At 40.1% G+C, this 20,777-nt stretch overlaps 1 protein-coding gene across 9 annotated transcripts in view; it reads right to left on the reverse strand.

Annotated features, from left to right (window-relative positions):
- The window catches only part of IFT88 (intraflagellar transport 88), a 157,334-nt gene that overhangs the window by 12,181 nt on the left and 124,376 nt on the right, over positions 1-20,777 (reverse strand). For all 9 annotated transcript variants that reach the window (XM_064586312.1, XM_064586309.1, XM_064586311.1 and 6 more), the window contains one exon: positions 17,931-17,997. In XM_064586312.1, the coding sequence (XP_064442382.1) occupies positions 17,931-17,997 (67 nt within the window). The remainder of the gene's footprint in view (positions 1-17,930; positions 17,998-20,777) is intronic.

Below are 20,777 nucleotides of genomic sequence, written 5' to 3' on the forward strand. Positions count from 1 at the left end.
TATAATCGACATAAAAAAAACAGCACATACTTAATGTGTAGATTGAGGGGTCTCATAAAATCAGCACTATAATCAGGATTATGATCAAATCTATCACCCTTCAAAGTTTCCTCTTGCCCCTTTGAAATTCCTCATTCCCACCCTCCGCCCCATTCATCCACCCCAATCTTCAGGTAACTACTGATGTTTTCCCATCACTATATATTAGTATGTGCTTTTTTTTTTAATTTAATTTTATTATGTTATGTTAGTCACCATACAATACATTAGTTTTTGATGTAGTGATCCATGATTCATTGTTTTCGCATAGCACCCAGTGCTCCATGCATTATGTGCCCTCCTTAATACCCATCACTGGGCTAACCCATCCCCCCACCCCTCTCCCCTCTAGAACCCTCAGTTTCTCAGAGTCCATAGTCTCTCATGGTTCGTCTCCCCCTCCGATTTCCCCCCCTTCATTTTTCCCTTCCTTCTCCTAATGTCCTCCATTCTATTCTTCATGTTCCACAAATAAGCGAAACCATATAATTGACTTTCTCTGCTTGACTTATTTCACTTAGCATACTCTCCTCCAGTCCCATCCATGTTGATGTAAAAGCTGGGTATTCATCCTTTCTGATGGCTGCTCTTTTTAAAAAACCTGGCTTCTTTCACTCAGCAGAGATTCAGCTATGTTGTTGCTGGGGTCCTTCCATTTAATTGCTGAGTAGTTATATGGATATGCCACAATTTATCTATTCCCTTGTTGATGACTTTTGTGTAGTTTCCAGTTTGGGGGTATTTGAAATAAAGCTATTATGAATATATTTGTACAAATCTTTGTGTGGACACATACTTTCATTTCTCTTGAGTAAACTCCTAGGAGTAGAATAGTTAGGTTGTACGGTAAGTATATGTCTAACTTTAAAACAAACTGTCAAACTCCTTTTTAAAACAGTTGTACCATTTTACATTCCCATCAACAGTGAATGAGAGTAACAATTGCTCCACATCCTCACCATCACTTGGTATGGTCAGTCTTTTGTAGTCCTTCTACTGGGTATCTGATTGTGGCTTTAACTTGCATTTCCCCAATGACTAGTGAGTGACTGTATTTTCATGTGCTTAATTTTCATTTGTATACTTTTTTTTTTTAAGATTTTATTTATTTGACAGAGAGAGACACAGCGAGAGAGGGAACACAAGTAGGGGGAGTGGGAGAGGGAGAAGCAGGCTCCCCGCCGAGCAGGGAGCCCGATGTGGGGTTCGATCCCAGGACCCCGGGATCATAACCCAAGCTGAAGGCAGATGTTTAACCGACTGAGCCACCCAGGCGCCCCTCATTTGTATATTTCTTTATTAAAATTTTTTGATGACTTAACAGTTTATTTTTTTATTATGTTCAATTAGCTGATGTATAATACATCGTTAATTTTTGATGTAGTGTTCAACAATTCATTAGTTGCATATAACACCCAGTGCCCATCACCACACATGCCCTCCTTAATACCCATCACCCTGTTACCCTATCCCCGCAACCCCCTCCCCTCTGAAACCCTCAGTTTGTTTCCCAGAGTCCAGAGTCTTTCATGGTTTGTCTCCCTCTCTGATTTCTTCCCATTGTTTTCCCTTCCTTTCCCTGTGGTCCTCTGCACTATTCCTTATGTTCCACATATGAGTGAAACCATATGATAATTTTTTTTTAAAGATTTTATTTATTTATTGGACAGAGAGAGACACAGCGAGAGAGGGAACACAAGCAGGGGGAGTGGGAGAGGAAGAAGCAGGCTCCCCGCTGAACAGGGAGCCCGATGCAGGGCTCGATCCCAGGACCCTGGGATCATGACCTGAGCTGAAGGCAGATGCTTAACGACTGAGCCACCCAGGCGCCCCCATATGATAATTTCTTAACATTTTCTTTAGCTTACTTTATTGTAAATATTTATTGTATTTACTATATTTACTCTATTTTAAGTACAGCATATAATTTATACGACATACAAAATATGTGTTAATTGATGGTTTATGTTATTAGTAAGGCTTCTGATCAACAGGAGGCTATTAGTAGTCAAGTTTGGAGGGGTCAAAAGTTATACATGGATTTTTTAGTGTGCAAGGCCATTGGAACCCCTAACCCCCATGTTTTTCAAGGGTCAACTGTACTTTGTTAGTGATTATTCTCCAAGGAAAGCAGATTGTTGTTGGGGGAAAGTTGCAAGACCATTGTAGCAAATGAAATTTGATTTCAATCTTGGCTCTGCTTTTTGCATTTTATAAAAAGGGGGCCTGGACAGAGACTGCTGAATTGCAAATAATGCATCATTAAGGGAGAACTTTCAGGCATTGAGAAAGAAGACATTTCCAGGTTGAGCATACCTTCCAGATGTCTCTCAAATTCTTTTAATCATTTAATTCTCTTTGATAAGAAAATAAGAACTCTTTAAAAAGTTTTCCCACAGAAAAGAAACCATATTTCCCTTCTGTATTTTAAAAAAAAGACTTTAAAATTTCTCATTTGGAAGGTCATTAAATACCTTTTTTGCAAAAAGACTCAGAAGATGGAAAACCATCATCCCATAATTCCAGGGGTTAAAGCAGAAAGGACATTTTTTTTTTTTTTCCACCAGAGTAAATATGTCAAGTATGGCCATATTTGCGTATGTTGTATTTTAAAATCATGCTTAAAACTGCCTCATATTGGGCGCCTGGGTGGCTCAGTTGGTTAAGCGACTGCCTTCGGCTCAGGTCATGATCCTGGAGTCCCGGGATCGAGTCCCGCATCGGGCTCCCTGCTCAGCAGGGGGTCTGCTTCTCCCTCTGACCCTCTTCCCTCTTGTGCTGTCTCTCACTCTCTCTCTCAAATAAATAAAATCTTTAAAAAAAAAACAAAAAAACAAAAAAAACCCTGCCTCATATTATTTTTTTTAATTTTTTTCTTTCTCTTTTTTTTATAATGTTGTTAGTCACCATACAGTACTTCTTTAGTTTTTGATGTAGTGTTCCATGATTCACTGTTTGCGTATAACACCCAGTGCTCCATGCACTACATGCCCTCCTTAATACCCATCACTGGGCTAACCCATCCACTTCGCCCCCACCCCGGGACCTTCAGTTTGTTTCCCAGAGTCCATAGTCTCTCATATTCATCTCCCTCTCTGATTTCCCCTCCTTCATTTTCCTAATGTCCTCCATGCTATTCCTTATGTTCCACATATAAGTGAAACTATATAATAAAATTGACTTTCTCTGCTTGACTTATTTCACTTAGCATAATCCCCTCTAGTTCCATCCATGTCAATGCAAATGGTGGGTATTTTCATCCTTTCTGATGGCTGAGTAATATTCCATTGTATATATGGACCATATCATATCTTTAACCATTCATCTATTGAAGGGCCTCTTGGCTCTTTCCACAGTTTGACTATTGTGGACATTGCTATGAACATTGGGGTGCATGTGCCCCTTCTTTTCACTACCTTTGTATCTTTGGGGTAAATACCCAGTAGTGCAATTGCTGGGTCATTGGGTAGCTCTATTTTTAACTTTTTGAAGCATCTCCATACTGTTTTCCAAAGTGGCTGTACCAACTTGCATTCCCACCAACAGTTCCCCTTTCTCCGCATCCTCTCCATCATTTGTTGTTTCCTGCCTTGTTAATTTTTGCCATTCTAACTGGTGTAAGGTGGTATCTCAGTGTGGTTTTGATTTGAATTTCCCTGATGTCTAATGATGTTGAACATTTTTTCATGTGTCTGTTAGCTATTCGTATATGGTGTATTTTTCCAAGAACGTTGAGGACACATGTTTACCTTTCCTAAATCCCTGTGAATAACAGTAAATCTATAGCAATACAGAGAATGAGTGTGTTTGTGGGCCGTGGGGGTAATGGCAGGGGAGATACCAACATTAATAGATTTTGGAGAATTACTCCCCCTACCCCACCTTTACTGAGATGTAACTGATATATAGCATTATGTAAGTTTATGGTGTACAATGTGATGATTTAATACACATGTATATTAAAATATGATTACTACCATAGCACTAGTTAACACCTCCATCATGTCACATAATCACTTTTTCTTTTTTGTGATGAGAACATTTAAGTTCTACTTTTTTTCTTTTTTGCTATGAGAACATTTAAGTTCTTAGCAACTTTCAAGTATATAATACAGTATTAACTATTACACAGTATTGTTAACTATAATCACAATGCTGTACACTGGATCTCCAGAACTTGTTTACCTTCTAACTTCACCCCCGGTAACCATGGTAACAATGATTCTACTCTCTGTTCCTACAAGTTTGGCTTTTTTATTTCCATACGTAAGTAATATCAGACAGTATTTGTCTTTTTCTGTTGGACTTATCTCATTTAGCATAATGCCCTCAAGGTCCATTCACGTTATTGCAAATGGCAGGATTTCCTTATTTCTCATGGCTGATTAATTATTGCAAATATACACATCTTCTTTTATCTTTTCATCTGTTGACAGACACTTAGGTGTCTTGGCTATTGTGAATAATGCCGCAATGAACAAGGGAGTGCAGATATCTCTTTAATATCCTGTTTTCATTTCCTCTGGATATAAACCCAGAAGTGGGATTGTTGGATCATATGATAGTTCTATTTTTAATATTTTGAAGAGCTTCCATACTGCTTTCCATGGTAGCTGCACCAATTTATATTCCCATCAACAGTGCACAAGGATTTCCTTTTTTCCACATCCGTGCCAATACTTGTTATCTCTTGTCATTTAGATGACAGTAATTCTAACAGGTGTGAGGTGATATGTCACTGTGATTTTAACTTGCATTTCCCTGATGATTAGTGATGTTAACATCTCTTCCTGTTAACCATCTGTATGCATCCTTTGGAAAAATGTCTATTCAGTTGTTCCTCTGCCTATTTGAAAATCTATTTTTTTGTTATGGAGTTGTAGGCATTCTTTACATATTTTGGATATTAACCTTTATCAGATATGTGCTCATGCATATACCTTTCCTTATGAAGTGCTCGTTCAAATATTTTCCTGATTAAAAAAAAATACAACAAACAATTGGGCTGTTTTTCTACTTACTATTGAGTTGTAAGAGCTCTTTTCATAATCTAGATAAAAGTCCTTTGTCAGATATGTGTTTTGCAAGTATTTTCTCCTATTTTGGCTTCCCTTTTCACTTTATAGCAGTGTCTTTTGAGAAGTAAAAGTTAATTTTGATGAAGTTCAATTTATCCATTTTTAAAAAATTTTATGGATCACATGCTTTTAATGTCATAGCTAAGAAATCTGACTAACCCAAAGTCACAAAGATTTTCTCCTGTGTCTTCTTCTGCAAGTTTATAGTTTTCAGTTTTATATTCAGGAATATGATCCATTTTGGGTTTTTCCAATTAATTGACATGTAGTGTATTATTAGTTTCAGAAGTAGAGTTCAGTGATTCATCAGTCTTATACCCAGTGCTCATTACAACACGTGCCCTCTTTAATTTTCCATTTTGAGTTAATTTTTGTGGTGCAAGGTGTAGATCAATGTTAATTTTTTTACATGTGAATTTCCAATTATTCTAGCACTGCTTGTTGAAAAGACTATCCTCTTTCCATAAAATTGCATTTTGCACTTTTGTTAAAGGTTAACTGACTATGTATGTTTGGGTCTATTTCCAGACACTATATTTTGTTCCATTGCTACATATGTTCAAAAGAAAAACTTTGATGTCCACCTTTCTGGAGTCACATATAACATCTGTTTTACCTGTTCATTTGAATATTTACCCTCTACTAGTTTGGAAGTTATATATCCCATTTGAATTATTTTTATATTTACTAGATATTTTAGGCATTTTAATATGTACGTTTGAGTCTAAAATTAATCAGTATCTACCTTCTTCCCAAAGTGAAGATCTTTGAATGCTTTATTCTATTACAACTTACATCCCTGCCTTAAATGTTACTGCAATCTAGGAATCTAGTTTTATCTTGATTTTTAAAAATTCTACAACATAGAGTATTGCCATTATTTTAAATATTCAACATATACTTAGATTTAATAACCTATTTGCCACCGTATTTGCTTCTTTTCTTTTTTGTACCTCTGGCTTTTTCCCCCTCAGCCTGAAGTGCCCTCTTTGCAATTTCTTTTAATGAGAACCTGTTGGTTTAAAATGCTCTAAAATGACTTTATATTGTGTTCATTCTTGAAATATAGACTCAATGGCATACAATTCCAAGTTGATAGTTACTTTGTCTGCACACATTGAAGATGTTCCAGTATTTCTGGTTTTCTTTTTAGACTTTGAGAAATCAGCAAGAGTTTTTCTGCCTTTCATATATTGTAACTTGGCTATGATATATGTATCATTCACCCCATTTGAGAGTTATTTAACTTTAATAATCTGAGGATCTCATTAATTCTCGAAAATTCTTGGCCATTATTTATTTCCTTTTCCTCATTCTGTCTTTCTAACCCAATTGTATGTAGGCTAGACCTTTTTCACTACATCCTTCATGTCCCTCAATCTCTCCTATTTTCCATCACCATAACCCTCTGTCCTTCATTCTGGGTAACTTCTTCAGCTCTATCTTCCAGGTCATGCATTCTCTCTCTCTCTCATCTGATCTAATCTGCTATTTAGGGCCAGCAAACTTTTTCTATAAAGGGCCAGAGAGTAAATATTTTAGGTTTTGTGTGCCATATGGTTTCTGTTGCAGCATGAAGGCAGATTGAGCACGGCTGTGCTCCAGGAAAACTCTACTGACAAAAACAGGTGGTAGCTCAAGCCAGATGTGATCTGTAAACTGTAGTTTTCCAACCCCTGGTTTAAACCATAAATTTTCTAATAGGTGAGTTTCTAATTTCAATTATATTTTTCATTTTTGGAAGTTGTATTTGGTTTTCAATCTGCCTAATAACTTTTATATTCTCTTATCCTTTTGTCATACTTAAAATACCCACTATCTTGATGATTCCTGGGTTTTTATAGTGAGAATTTGGATAGTGAGGGATTCTGTGCTGATTCTTAAATTTTAGACAGCAGTGTTTAAGAGCTCAGGTATCAGAGGATAACCGCATTATAAAAAAAATTATCTCAATCTATTCAGTTCTTGAATTCAGATAACAAGAGATACCTATATTCTTACTTTTTTTAAAGATTTTTTTATTTATTTGTCAGAGAAAGAGAACGAGCCAAGCAGGAAGAGCAGCAGGCAGAGGAAGAAGCAGGCTCTCTGCCGAGCAAGGAGCCTGATTTGGGACTTGATCCCAGGACCCTGGGATCATGACCTGAGCCGAAGGCAGACGCTTAACAGACTGAGCCACCCAGGCATCCCTCTATATTCTTTTAAAATATATTTTTACCTGATAATTAAAACATCTGTAGTCTTTGAAAACTGGATTCTACAGTTTCTGTTGTTGCTCATAGTGTCTTTCCTCATGTGTTCAGACTTTTTACAACTGTGCATTCCTGTTCTTTGTAACTTTATCTGAAGGAAGTATTTGAGGCTTATTTACACTATATTCCTTCAGGATAAATTTGTTTCTCCTAGGTACCTGGGAGCACCACCAACTCAGTTCCACTTTATGCCAAATTTTCAGTGTGGGGTTCCTTCAGGTCACACAGGTTAATATATATTCTAGCTCCAAAACTCTGTGATTGAGGGTTATGGTTAGGAATTTTCCAGGGAGCTTTTCCTATTTTTTACATTCCAATAGTACCAACGTGGAAACCCATCCTTTGTGGGGTGGATTCTTTTCTAGTTGACCCACTACCAGTATTTCCTACTAAGGGTCCTGGCTTTATAAAGGGATTCTTTGAACTGACCTCTGACTTCTTGGGGGCCCCCACTGTATCTCTTGGTCCCCATGAATGGCCTATAAACCTAGGCTCTAGGCCACCAGGGATTAGCTAGGACAAATGCCAGCTTCTGCACTTATTCCTTAAATTCCTTAAATTTTCTTCTTCTTCTTCTTCTTCTTAAGTAGGCTCCACACCCAGCGTGGAGCCCAATGCAGGGCTTGAACTCACAACCCTGAGATCAAGACCTGAGCTGAGATCAAGAGTAAGACGCTTAACTGACTGGGCCACCCAGGTGCCCCTCTACTCATTTTTAATCTCCAAAGAATTTCCCTTTTTCTTGCCAACTCAGCTATGCATTAAAACATTTTTTTAATTTTCTTATTTAAAAATTTTTTTCATTTTCTTGTTTTCTTTTTTCCTTCCTCTCTGCCCAATATTCAATTCACCATTTTTAGAAGTGCTATTCCTGGAGGAGTTTCCCTGAACATTCAGTCCATCTTACTGTCAGAAATAGAGGTAATAATTTCATAGTCAGCAGGAACACACATAAATGTTACTAAAAAGGTTAAGTCTAACCTCTTTATTTTTCAGATGAGAAAACAAGCCTAAAGAGATAAGGTCACTTGTTCAAGAGTTCGCAGTTAGTTAGTGGCAAGGCCATCAGCAAAACCGAGGTTTCCTGATCGCCAACCCAGTCCTTGCCCATTCTACAAGTATGCCTTTTTGGCAAATGATCCATGTAAAGTGTGGCACTTTCCATACAGTTGTGAAAAGTTTATATGAGTAAGGATGGCCTTATTCATATACACATTCCTACCATATGGTATTCCAAGTTGAGCAGCACAGAATATGGCTGTCTTAATAATGATAAATATCCAGACAAAGTAAATTCACAATCTCTTTTCACAGCCCTATGTTTTAGACCCTTTTCCTATCCCCAGAATAGCCTAGACCCTCTTGTCTTATAAAAGCAGCTTGCAGTCTTGAGATTTGGGGAAAATCTCATAATACTTCTGCTAGAGGAGAGACTACATCCTGCCTTGACCAATGTTTTGTTTTTTTTTAAAAGATTTTATTTATTTATTTGACAGAGAGAGACACAGTGAAAGAGGGAACACAGCAGGGGGAGTGGGAGAGGGAGAAGCAGGCTCCCCGCAGAGCAGGGAGCCCAATGCGGGGCTCCATCCCAGGACCCTGGGATCATGACCTGAGCCGAAGGCAGATGCGTAACGACTGAGCCACCCAGGCGCCCCTTGACCAATGTTTTTACAAAGCAACTCACTTTTTTTAAGTTAGTGTTGGTAACCCTACTAAGAAGGCAAACTATTTGTAACATTTTAGAAAGTTAAGGTTTTAAAATATGAGTTCCTTTTTTGGTGAGAAAGTGAGTTTTATAACATAGGCTCTATTCATGGAACAAATTAAGAAAAGTTAAGAGGCTGACTACATAAATTTTCACCATTCTCTTCAAATAAAAATGAATACACTTTCTAAGGGAAGACAGTCTTTACTTATTTAGAAACAGTTTATATCCTCTTCTCCACCTTCCTGCATCCCATACACTCCTTAAATCACTGGAATCTGATTTTTGCCCAACAGTGTACTGAGATAGTGTTAGGGTTACCAACACTAACTTAATTGAAAAATCTAATAGCCTTTTTTACTTTTCAAGGTCCAATTAACCAATATCCAATAATTCACCAACATCCACCCCCCTTCTCTTAAGCTAGGCTAGGAAGCCTATCAACTCATTTCTTATTTTTTGAAAGTGCTATCCATAATGAAATCTTCTAAAAAACTCTTCCTATTCCTCTGAGTATGTTACAAACACAGTGCCCCTTACTCTTTTCAATCTCTTTTTAAGTGGGGGATTCTCTTTTGGTGAGCTATAAACTCTGATTTCACTATCCATTAGACATTAAAAAATATTTCTGGTCTCTCTCCTCCAAGATGATACTCACTTTGGCACCTACAAAGATGCAATCACTATGGAAGATCTCTCATTCCGTAAGTATAAATAAATTTTTGTTTATATCTAGAAATACTGAAGAACATCAGACAGCACTTTGGAGACCTTCAGCATGAAACTATTGTCCAATTTAGGTCTACGTACTTTGTAGCCCGACTTACAAATGATATATCCTCTTGTTGTGAGGAAGCTGATCTTCCTTTGCCTCTGCCCCTTTTGAAAGGTAAGGGGCAGCGTACCATAGCTATGGATCCAAAGTACCCTCCCAACTCCTACCATCTAAGAAATTAATGGCATCATCAGCTCAGATGATATAATCCTCGTATAATTTTACAAGGCCCATTGCTTGGACCTAGTTTTACTGCGAAAACTTCAGCTCATTTTTACATTGTTAAGGCTGCCATTCTCAGTTTAACTTCACCGCTCACTCCCTACTCCTATTGATCTAATTGCATTATTACCCAACAAAACAGTTAACAGGGATATATCAAAATTGGAAAAGTTAACTGTGATAGCTACTATAATAGGCACCACTCAGTTGAAGAAGTCTGTGGAGGGAACCAGTAAAGATGTATGCAAAGTAGGTAACTGGTTCATTACATTTTTAAAAAACTCATTTGGGCTGAGCGTGGAGCCTAATGCAGGGCTTGAACTCTCATGACTGTGAGATCAAGACCTGAGCTGAGATCAAGAGTTGGACGCTTAACCGACTGAGCCACCCCAATTTATTACAGTTTTTGAGTTATATTTTGCATATCCTAAATGCTTAATTCAGTACCTGGTATATAAATGTATGGGAGAAGGAGAAGCTGAAGCGGAATTGGTACTTATTGAATACCTGCTATGGTCAGGAACTTGACAAATGCTTATTTATTGATAAACAGAAAGACAGGAAAGGAAAAAAGAACTGATGGAATATGTGTGTATGTGTACGTGTGTGTGTGTGTGTGCTCATGTATATATAAAAGGTGTACATATATTTTACAGATATATGTAATATATATGTGTTTTACATATTTCATCAGATTTAAATACATATATTACATATATCAGTAAAATGTTTAGATTGGATTTCCTGTGCTTTTTGTAATTTGCCTCTGATGGAAATCCCAAAAGAGGAGTTTTACAAATGTTTTGACTAACAGCATTACTGGAATAAATATTCAGCTTTCCAAATTGGTAACTTAAAAATACAACTCTCATTTGCATATACAATTTCTAGAATTTTTGTTTAAAAAAAAGCCCCTTTATAAACTCTGTACTCTGTAGTAGGAGAGAGGTACACCTGACATTTATACCTTCATGTGTAGATAAATGTGACCCTGTGGTGGTAGGAACAACTCTTGAGAATAACAAACTCCAAGGTCGTACATCCAGGAGAGTTAAGAACATGGACCCTCACTATCCAGAGATGTGGACACCAGAATTTCAGGTACTACCCCCCGTTCTCCTTGGTCAAACAGGAAACACCCCATCAGGTGCTTGCCTGGGTCAGACACTGTGTTAAGTGCTTTCTATGTATTAACGCACCTCTCCCTCTCAACAACCCTATTAGGTAGGTCCTATTTTCACTCCCATTTGACTGACAAGGAATCTGTGACAAAGAGATTAAGTAAGCTGCCCAAGATCATGTAAGACATGGTGACTTAGAAAAAGAGGTCCACAGATGCTGAATGAACACCAGGACTGAGGAATTGATTACAATGACCTCAAATGCAGGGCAATAAGCTAAGGGCCAGAGGAAAGGAGCGTGTCCTGTTGAAGACACAAAACCTCATACACTCTGCTGTTATGTGTCTGACCTATTTGGAGGTGGCCGGGATGTAAATAGCTAAGACAGTGTTAAAAGGAAAAGGTCAGTGATAAAGAATCTTACTGCATAAACTGGCGCGTGGATTAGGTGGCGGGAGCCAGCGCTTCGAAGGCCGCCTGCCGCGCCCAGCAGTATTTCCTGAGAGGCCCGCCTAGGGCAGGAATCAGCAAACCACAGTCTGGGAGCCAAGCCCCACCCATCCCCTGTTTTTGAACATCAAGCGAGCTAAGAAGGGTTCAGACATTTTTACAGCCTGGGAAAAAAAGCAAAAGAACAACAATATTTTGTGACACATGACATTTATAGGACATTCAAATTTCAGTGTCCAAAGATGAAGCTTCAGAGAGGCCAGCTTAGCCACTCGCTTACGTGTTGTCTATGCCCGCCTTCATGACACCGCAAGTATGGCCCCAGCGCCTCAACTGTCTACTCCCTGGCTCTTTACAGAAAGTGTGTGCCGACCCCCTGGCTTAGAGAACGCTGTACCAGGAAACAGGTGACACATCAGCAGACAGACCAGCAAGGCAGACTGACACAGAGAAATTTCTTCAGAATCTGTGACACAGAGACTCCTTTGGTGCCACAGTGAGTACTATCAACTCTCTTCTAATCTTTATTGCTAATAAAGTTCCCTTTGTGTTACACACCAGCCTCCAAATGCTTAAGATACTAGGGCATTCAGCACAGTCAGTCTTCGGCTTTCTGAGGTGAGGAGGGCGCTGACCCTGGAACTGAATGTGACAGGAGTGATGTTCTCGTGAAGGGAGTCCTCAGTCCCCCTGGCTTCTCCGGGCTTTTTTTGCCCCGTAATAGTCACTCCCTTTTTTCCTAGAGATCAGCTACATTTTTTTGATGTGATTCTTTGAAGTTGGGTATATTTACATGTGCTCTTGCTATCCCTCCTCCTTGGGCTGTGATCTTTGTCCGCAGGTGGTGGTCACTAAGCACGAATTGATCACTCTGCCTGTGACACCACTGAGGTCCACAAAACTGTGAGAAGGTATTCTAGTAAAAAAAAAATTTACCCTTGGACTATAACCTCAAAACAAAACTTCAAATTTTAAAAATAAAACATGGTTACAATGTATTTTATAAAAGACATGTCCCTCAAAAAGTTGTCCATAAAGTTAATTTCTGTTCACTGAGTCATATTACCCTACTCTCATTATACAATTATTTTTAGTGTAAAACTAAGAGAAACACTGTCACAGGAAAAGTTCGCACCCAAGACATAATAAAAACTAAAAAATGCAGCAAACTATTAAGTAGCACACAGAGTAAATAAAAACAATTTTTAAATGAAACCTTGTACTCAAGTCACAAAATGCAACCATCACGCTAAAATGTAAGATGTAAGATGGTTACAAGAAGGCACTCTTGTTTCCTGAGGACAGATACCCATGAGAAGCAGATGTGTTCTGCGGATTTCCTGTCTTATAATGCAAGCCAACACACTAGGCAGGAATATGATTACTCCTCTCACCTGGCTTATCCATGCAGACCATACATATGCTGACTATGGAGACTTGGAACTTGTCGAATATAGCGCTCCTTGTGGAAACTTTCAGTGTGACTTACCTTTTTTCTGAATTGCTTGATGTTTTGGCACTGAGCAGCTGAATGAAACCTTAACCCCAAATTTGGCATTTAAAAGAGCAATGGATTTCTACTTCAAGGAGTTGAAAGAAGTTCACTTCATTTTAAGTTAGTTCTACAAAAACAAACTAAAGTATTGAAAATCCTGGAATGGATATTCAATATTCTAAACCAAATGTTATTGCTTTTTAATGCAGTTTGTATCAAGTAATAATAGTAATAGTTACTCAGCATCGAGTGTGTGCCAGGCATTGCAGTGAGCCCCCTTCCATGAGTTGTGCATGTAATTTTAAGTTAGTTTCAAGCTCACACCACCTCCCAGGGTAATACACTCGGGAGTGACAGAGCTAGGGCATGAGGCCAAAGGCTGGATGACTGCCGCTACTGTGAATTTAAATTTGGTGGTAATAGCAGCAGCAACCTTTCTATACACACTATATCACATTTACTCTTGTGATATCTCATTTAAGATCCATCAGAATCAGCTGGGGCCTTGTCAGAAATGCAAATTCGTGGGCGTGGCCCAGACTGGTTCAGAAACGCGGGACTAGGAGCACCTGGGTGGCTCAGTCAGTTAAACGTTTGCCTTCGACTCAGGTCATGATTCCGGGTCCTGGGATCAAGGCTGAGCAGGGAGCCTCCTTCTTCCTCTTCTTGTGCTCACCCTTGCTTGTGCTCACCTTGCTTGCTCTCTCTCTCTGTCAAATAAATAAATAAAATCTAAAAAAAAAAAAAAAATGCTGGACTAGGAGTTCAGCAGGCTGTTTTCACAAGCCTTCCAGGTGACTCTGCCACATGCTAAAATTGGAGAACCACTGAAGAGGACAGGAGTTGAGGCTTATTAAACAAACTAACAGCAAAAATAAGGCTGTAGTAGGACTAGCTTGATCCACAAAAAAAAAAAAAGGGACAGTTTTCAAGGGCCCTCAAGCATTTCATTTTATATAAACTAATCTGATATTTAAGTTCCCAGTGGTCCTCGCTCCTGGGCAATACTTTAAAAATCTAGTTGTAGGCACTGCATTTATTTTAACAGCTTAAGGCTGGCCTCTTTTGGATGCATTTAGAGAATCATCCCTTTCCACTATCTGACGTGGATCTAATCCAGACAGAAGTGCCAAATGTTTCCATGTAAAGACATAAATGTGCATCTCTAGGTTCACAGGTAGAGGTGGATGATGGGTAAGATCAGGGGCTGTCACATGTGGGTGTGTACTGGCAAGTCCTAACTCTAATAAAGAGGTCAGTGGCCACTATGCACACAGTGCCTGGCGCCAGTGGAGTGGGAGGGAGACTGCTGGGGAGGAGGGGGGCGCCCACAGGGTGCCGCAGGGTGCTCGGAGAGGGCCCCATGAGGTGAAAGGGAAGAGAAAATGAGAGAGGCATCCACAGCATGGTTTATTCAGACTTCAAAGCTGGGACAGCCTGTACTGTGGCCTGTGCCAAGAGCTGGAGAAAAAAAGGCCAAAAATATGATTCTTGAAAAAGTGGCAGCATGGAATCAGCAAGGTCACCAAAAGAGGCCTTCCAACGTGGGCTGCGGAAGGAAATAAAGAAGTCTGGGGTGCCATGTAACTCAAGGGATCAGGAAATAAGGAACAAAAAGGCAAATGGTAGGGGGAAAAAAAAGAAAGCAAGAACCCTGAAAAGGAAGTATTTAATGCTCTAGACTTGTGCCAAAAGAACCAAGCAACATGAAACCCAACTTGTAAAAATGCCTCAATAACACAGAATTTCTACTCCAAAATTCCCTCCTGTGAGAATAAAGCTTATGTGTGCACTAGAACTGTTTGTGTTGAGCTGATATGGACTGGATGAGAGAAAAGAAAATTTATTAAAAAAGAGGCCAGGACCAGGAGGTGAATTTGTAACAGAAAGGCCTCTCCTTCCCTGCACTCAGGTATCAGACCTGGGGCAGCCTCACCTTTCTCCAGTGTGAGTCTTTTCTTCACTGAACTAACCCTGACCATGGTAGACATCCCAGGCCCGGGTAAGGCATTTCATTTTGTTCTGAGACACAGCATGATTGAAGGAGTATTAGGGAGAGGTCACCTTGGGGGGAAAAGGGGTGCTGAACCGCTCGCTCTTCCCATGTTGAAGGATCTGGCACCTCAGTGGCCTCTGAGGCACACCTTGATCTTTCTGATGTTTCTAGAGGCAGACATTAGTCTGACTGGGATAATTTCTTGGGGTGGGACTGTGGACACTGTCCTCTGGGCTCTGGCTCAGCACCAACCTATTCAAGGTTCTTAGAGAATGCCCTGGCCCTGATGTTTCTGAAGCAGATTTTCCAACATTCCAGATATCTGGGTAACTCAGGCTTAGGTTTAGGGGTTAACACTGGTGACATTTTGCAAGCTTACGAATATCCAGGGAAGGCTCTGAGAACTTAACAGAGGCTGTTGGGGGTTTTTCTGGGAGGAACTGGTTGGTTACTCTCAACTTAAGATTTTTAGAGGGAAGTATAGAAAACTTAGAAGATGGTGAATCAGTCCTAGAATTTTGATAAATATGTAATACTTCCCTAGGGATTATTCAAGACAATTACTCCTTAAGGGACACTCAATTTAAAAAAAGCTCGTATCACAGACTGCTTGCTTCCTAAGAGTAAGGATGAACAAGGAGCAGCAAGTTGGTCTGGTGAACCTAAGTTCCTCTTAACTGAGGCACAAAGCCTCGTGTGCTGACCTCTTGGCCATTAGGGACATTTTTGGTACATACAGGTCCATGATCCCTCATCTACAATTTCAAATTCAAAAGCTCCTGAAAGCCAAGTTTTCAGGTGGCAATAGGTAAACTTCATGGGCATAAAGCCTGACTGACCTGAAGCTATTTTTAGCCATCATTTATCCTTAGTGGTATTATTCACATATTTTGCCAAATCAGTAATAGCTGTATTTGACTGAGATGCTCCCCATGGGTATTATATATGGCTAATGCACTATAATACTTTTCTAAACTCCAAAAAATGCTGAATTCCACAACACACTTGGCCCTACAGGCTTTGGATAAGAGGTTGCAGGCCTGTAGTTCTCCAGCGTATGAGAACTGTTGGGACAGATCTCTCAGACCCAAGACTCAGTTAAATCCAACCCCAGAGGGTTAAGTGAACACATGAAAGCAGGAATGGGGCCAGGGTAACAGAACTGAGGTGACATCTGAGGGTCAGGGGACACTATGGAGACGTCAACACCCATCATTACCATGGAGGGCTGACCAGATAGTAAATGGTTACTCCCTGATGTGGCAGAATGCCCTTGGCACCCCTGGGACTCAAGCTGAAAGCTGCTTCTACTAATTTCTGAAGCTCTGAGTAACGACGTCTGTGACCTAAGGGTAAACAGGCGAGGACTGTGAGGTTCAGCTGGAGAAGGTGGACTGATTCTTAGAGAATCAAATTGTCTTGCTAGAACTAGATGCCACTGATGACCGTAACTGCTTGAACCTATCTGGCAAAGCAGAGCTCAGAACTCTGGAAAGACTCTTTGGCCCAGCTGCAGTTTCTATCCCCAGGAAAGTTAGAACACCCACGTGCACTTCTCCAGCATAGCAGCAGTCTCGGCAGCACCTGAAACTCGTGTGTCTTTCCAACTAGATGGTAATGTCCCTGGGCACAGGGACCATGTCTTACTCATCCCCATGTCCTTGGCACTTGGCACAGTATTTATCTGGCAGCTGGTATGCATCTAATAAACGTTTGTGAATGAATGAAAGACCTACCTGAACTAAGGGTCCCATCTGTCTTTGTCCTGACTCCTAGATCACAAAGGGATGGGAGAATGAAGTTGGGCAGTTGCACGGACTTGGATCACGTATGCATGAGAGTGCGAAGTATGGATATGAGAGAATATTTATGTAGTTCTAGATCCCAATTTGGCATTTATTTTTCCAATTAGTTTCTTTAAAGCCACCAAATTTCTATGAAGTTTAACTTACACTGCCCCCTGACGTAGACAGAGAAGGCAGATTTTGTTGATGAGGAAAGAAGGAAGGAAAACTTAATCTTCTTATTAAGTAATGGCATGACAAGCAATCAAAGTCAAGGAACTGAGAGATGCAAACAAATTTAGAAATCACCTAAAGCCTACAGCATATACATGGTTAGTCCAAAGATAGAAGGCTGTCATGAACCATGTCTCCTAATTCCAAGACTTGCACTATTTCTACAAGAAAAGTGTAAAGACTCAGGACTGACAGCATTCTATAAGATCATCTTACTTTTCAAGGTACTGCCTTAAAATGTAAATTTAAAAAATGTAACACAGTAAAACTGCATTAGTATAGACATCTGTGTTCTTCTATCCAGCATGAACTTATTATTATTATTTTTTAAAGATTTTATTTATTTATTTGACAGAGAGACACCGCAAAAGAGGGAACACAAGCAGGGGGAGTGGGAGAGAGAGAAGCAGGCTTCCCGCAGAGCAGGGAGCCAGACGTGGGGCTTGATCCCAGGACCCTGGGATCATGACCCAAGCCGAAAGCAGACGCTTAATGACTGAGCCACCCAGGCGCCCCCAGCATGAACTTATTTAATAATCACTTAGCAGAAACAGGTATGGTTATTTAAGAAGTAAAATCCACTAACATTAATAGTTATTTACATAGCCGACTGCTTACAAAATTAATTAGAATAAGTGAGGTTTTACTGTGTATAGAGCAAGCAAACAAACAAGGGGGCTTTTTTTTTTTTTTTTGGATTATTCAAGATGTTCCTAGAAGCCCATGTACTGCCCATCTGTCAAATCCAATATTTCGAGGAAACGGGAACTACTCACCACTGCCGGCACTCCCCTCTCTTCTGCTGCGGGAGCCCCCACTGCTGTCTCTGCCAGACTTTATGCGCTAGAACAACAAGATGAGTTTAAAAGAATAAATGATAGTCCCTCAAAGTTGAATATAACTCAATGCTGATTTTTTAAATTAACGTTACTGTGTACCCCTTAAGATTCACTGTTCCTACTCCCCTAAAAGCTGGGTTTGAACTGCTCCTTACCCGAGAGTTGATTCTATGGGAGAAAAGACGAGACTGTTATGTATGTAAAGGGTTCTGCCCGCTACCAGGGTCCTCAGGCCTTATGAAATACTCAGGTGGCGCTTCCACTTACAGGTGCAGCATGACTTTGCTTACAAACCCAATATTCTCCTGATGTGGAAGTTCAGGTCTTAAACTGGGGGGGGGGGGGGGGGGGGAGTAGGGGGAGCAGGGGACTAGGGAATCCACAGAAAGGCTATTTCCTGAGCTAGTCCTACTCTGTCTGTAATGGCTGGACCTGAACTATTTTGGGGAAAGGAAAGGTAAACTGGGTTTTGAAATTCAACTTCTACAATAAAAGCATGATTAAAATCTCACAAAACACCTAAGATCTGTTCAGTAGTCCACTTTCTTAGGTACAAGCTCACCCTTAAAACATAAGAAATATCTTCAAGCTGTGACATTCTTAGGTTTATTGAAGCAATTTATGGTTATTCTGTGTTTTGCTTAAGTGTTACTTTTTGTATTGACACCGAATCTGCCAGATTCTCATATGTCTAAAGCTGTGTTTACAGAGACAGGGCAGTCAGTGACCAGTCAGACAGCTTTTGATAAATATTTACTCCACAACTGACTAAAAATTTTAAACATACGTTGGTACCTTATTTAGATCTTCAAAAATATAAACACAATTTCATATTTAATTCAAAGGACAAACTACTATTCTCTCAACCCTGACAACTCCCCCGATATTTATAAATTATCAGGTCATGGGTGGGGTTATTGACATTGTGGTCTGCTAGGAAGAAAAAAAATTCCTTTCAGTAATTCAAGACTCATTTCTGTAAAATGGAACACTCTCCTAAAACTCAGGACTTTTTTTTTTTTTTTTTTTACAGAGAGAGACAGCGAGAGAGGGAACACAAGCAGGGGGAGGGCGAGAGGGAGAAGCAGGCTTCCCACTGAGCAGGGAGCCCGATGCGGGGCTTGATCCCAGGACCCTGGGATCACGACCTGAGTGGAAGGCAGACGCTTAATGACTGAGCCACCCAGGCGCCCCAAAACTCAGGACTTTTAAATACATGTAAACATGCTCACATTTTTTTCTGTTAAAAAAGAAACCTCCCTTGAAACCCCATTTCTCCCCTTTGCCCCTTCTCTTTTGAAAATCTAAAAATGATGATGTAAAAAAATAAAAATTTTAATGTCTGTAATCAGATTTTATTTCAAAACTTGTTTTTCATCTCTCCACGGATTATTTCTAGCATATTTAAAAGACCTACACAATGCTAAAATAAACTTATAAAGACAAATGCCCATGTAACTTGAAATGTTTTCAAATCAAATGTGAGACAAGATCTTGGATCCTGCTTTAGTAATCATACGTTTATAATGGGACAATTTAGGAAAGTAAGCACTTTCCACCATCACTACATATTTCACCCCATTGCACCGATTCCTTGCTCTCATCTAGAATTTCCCAATCCTTTGGCTCTCGTCCATCTTTTCCTAATTAATTCCCTTAAATTCTCACTTTATTTCCAGCCTACGATCACCCCACCACTCTAAGTATATCTTCTTCAGGACCTCCAGGCCCCTTGCTTGCCCACTTGTCTTTCTGCTCCACTCACAAGAAACCTAAAACCTGGCTTGATTCAATGACTTCTCTTCTTCCTCTCCTATTCCCAGGACACCGTGCCCTGCTGGACACATATCACATAAGCACACGACAGTGCCAGCCTCCAGGCGCCTCCTCACTGCTGGTTCAGCTTCTGCCCCCAGGCCCCACAGAGCAACCATGTTATTAATATACCACATTCTGTCCTTTTCATCTTTGGAAAATGACTGCCCCTCCTACTTTGTGAATAAAAGGCAGCCTGCACCCCTTGGATGTGCTCCTTCAACTACTCTCCTATGGGCAGAGAATGTGGGGTTTTGTTTTGGGTTTTTTGGGAGCGGGGGAGAATAGAGGGAGAGGTAGGAGGGGCCAAGGGAGAATCTTAAGAGAGAGGGAATCTTAAGCAGGCTCCATGCCCAGTGTGGAGCAGGATGCAGGGCTTAATCTCACAACCCTGAGATCATGACCTGAGCCAGAATCAAGAGTCAGACACTTGACTGAGCCACTCAGGCGCCCAGAGAATGAGGGTTTTTTTATCCCCTTCCAACTGAACACCTATTTGCTGCTGAAAATCAACAAATTTCACCATACTGAATCTTTTGTACTTTGTTCTCTAACCCTCTTTGGTATTTTGGCTGAAATTTTTCTCTTCCTTTTCATATTTACTCAGTCTTTAATTCCTGCTCTTCCCATTTTGTTCTTTTCCAGACTATAGTCAAGTTTGACAGAATGCCTTGCAGCTAACTTTTCTGTGTTCAGCGAAGAATAAAAAGCATCTCTTTAAAAAGTGTTGCTAAGAGGTCCACAGTGCTGGGGGCCAGTGCACATTGCTCCAGGCCCACAGAAGCCAGACACGGCCGAGGTGGTCTTTCTTGTCTGGCCAAATGGCCTGTGCCTGGAACTGCTTACTGATGGCACTAATGAATACACATGTGTAAAATTGTCTTCTTCCTCAGGAATGTAGGTCCCCCAAGCATGAAGGAGAGAACAGTCTTCTTTTTCCATAATAGTTCCAGGAAGAGAAACAGGTTC

The sequence above is a fragment of the Mirounga angustirostris genome, unplaced genomic scaffold (genome assembly GCF_029215605.1).
Source record: "Mirounga angustirostris isolate CCGP_5_RB_7025 unplaced genomic scaffold, mMirAng1.0.hap1 SCAF_3, whole genome shotgun sequence".
NCBI classification, from domain to species: Eukaryota; Metazoa; Chordata; class Mammalia; order Carnivora; family Phocidae; genus Mirounga; species Mirounga angustirostris.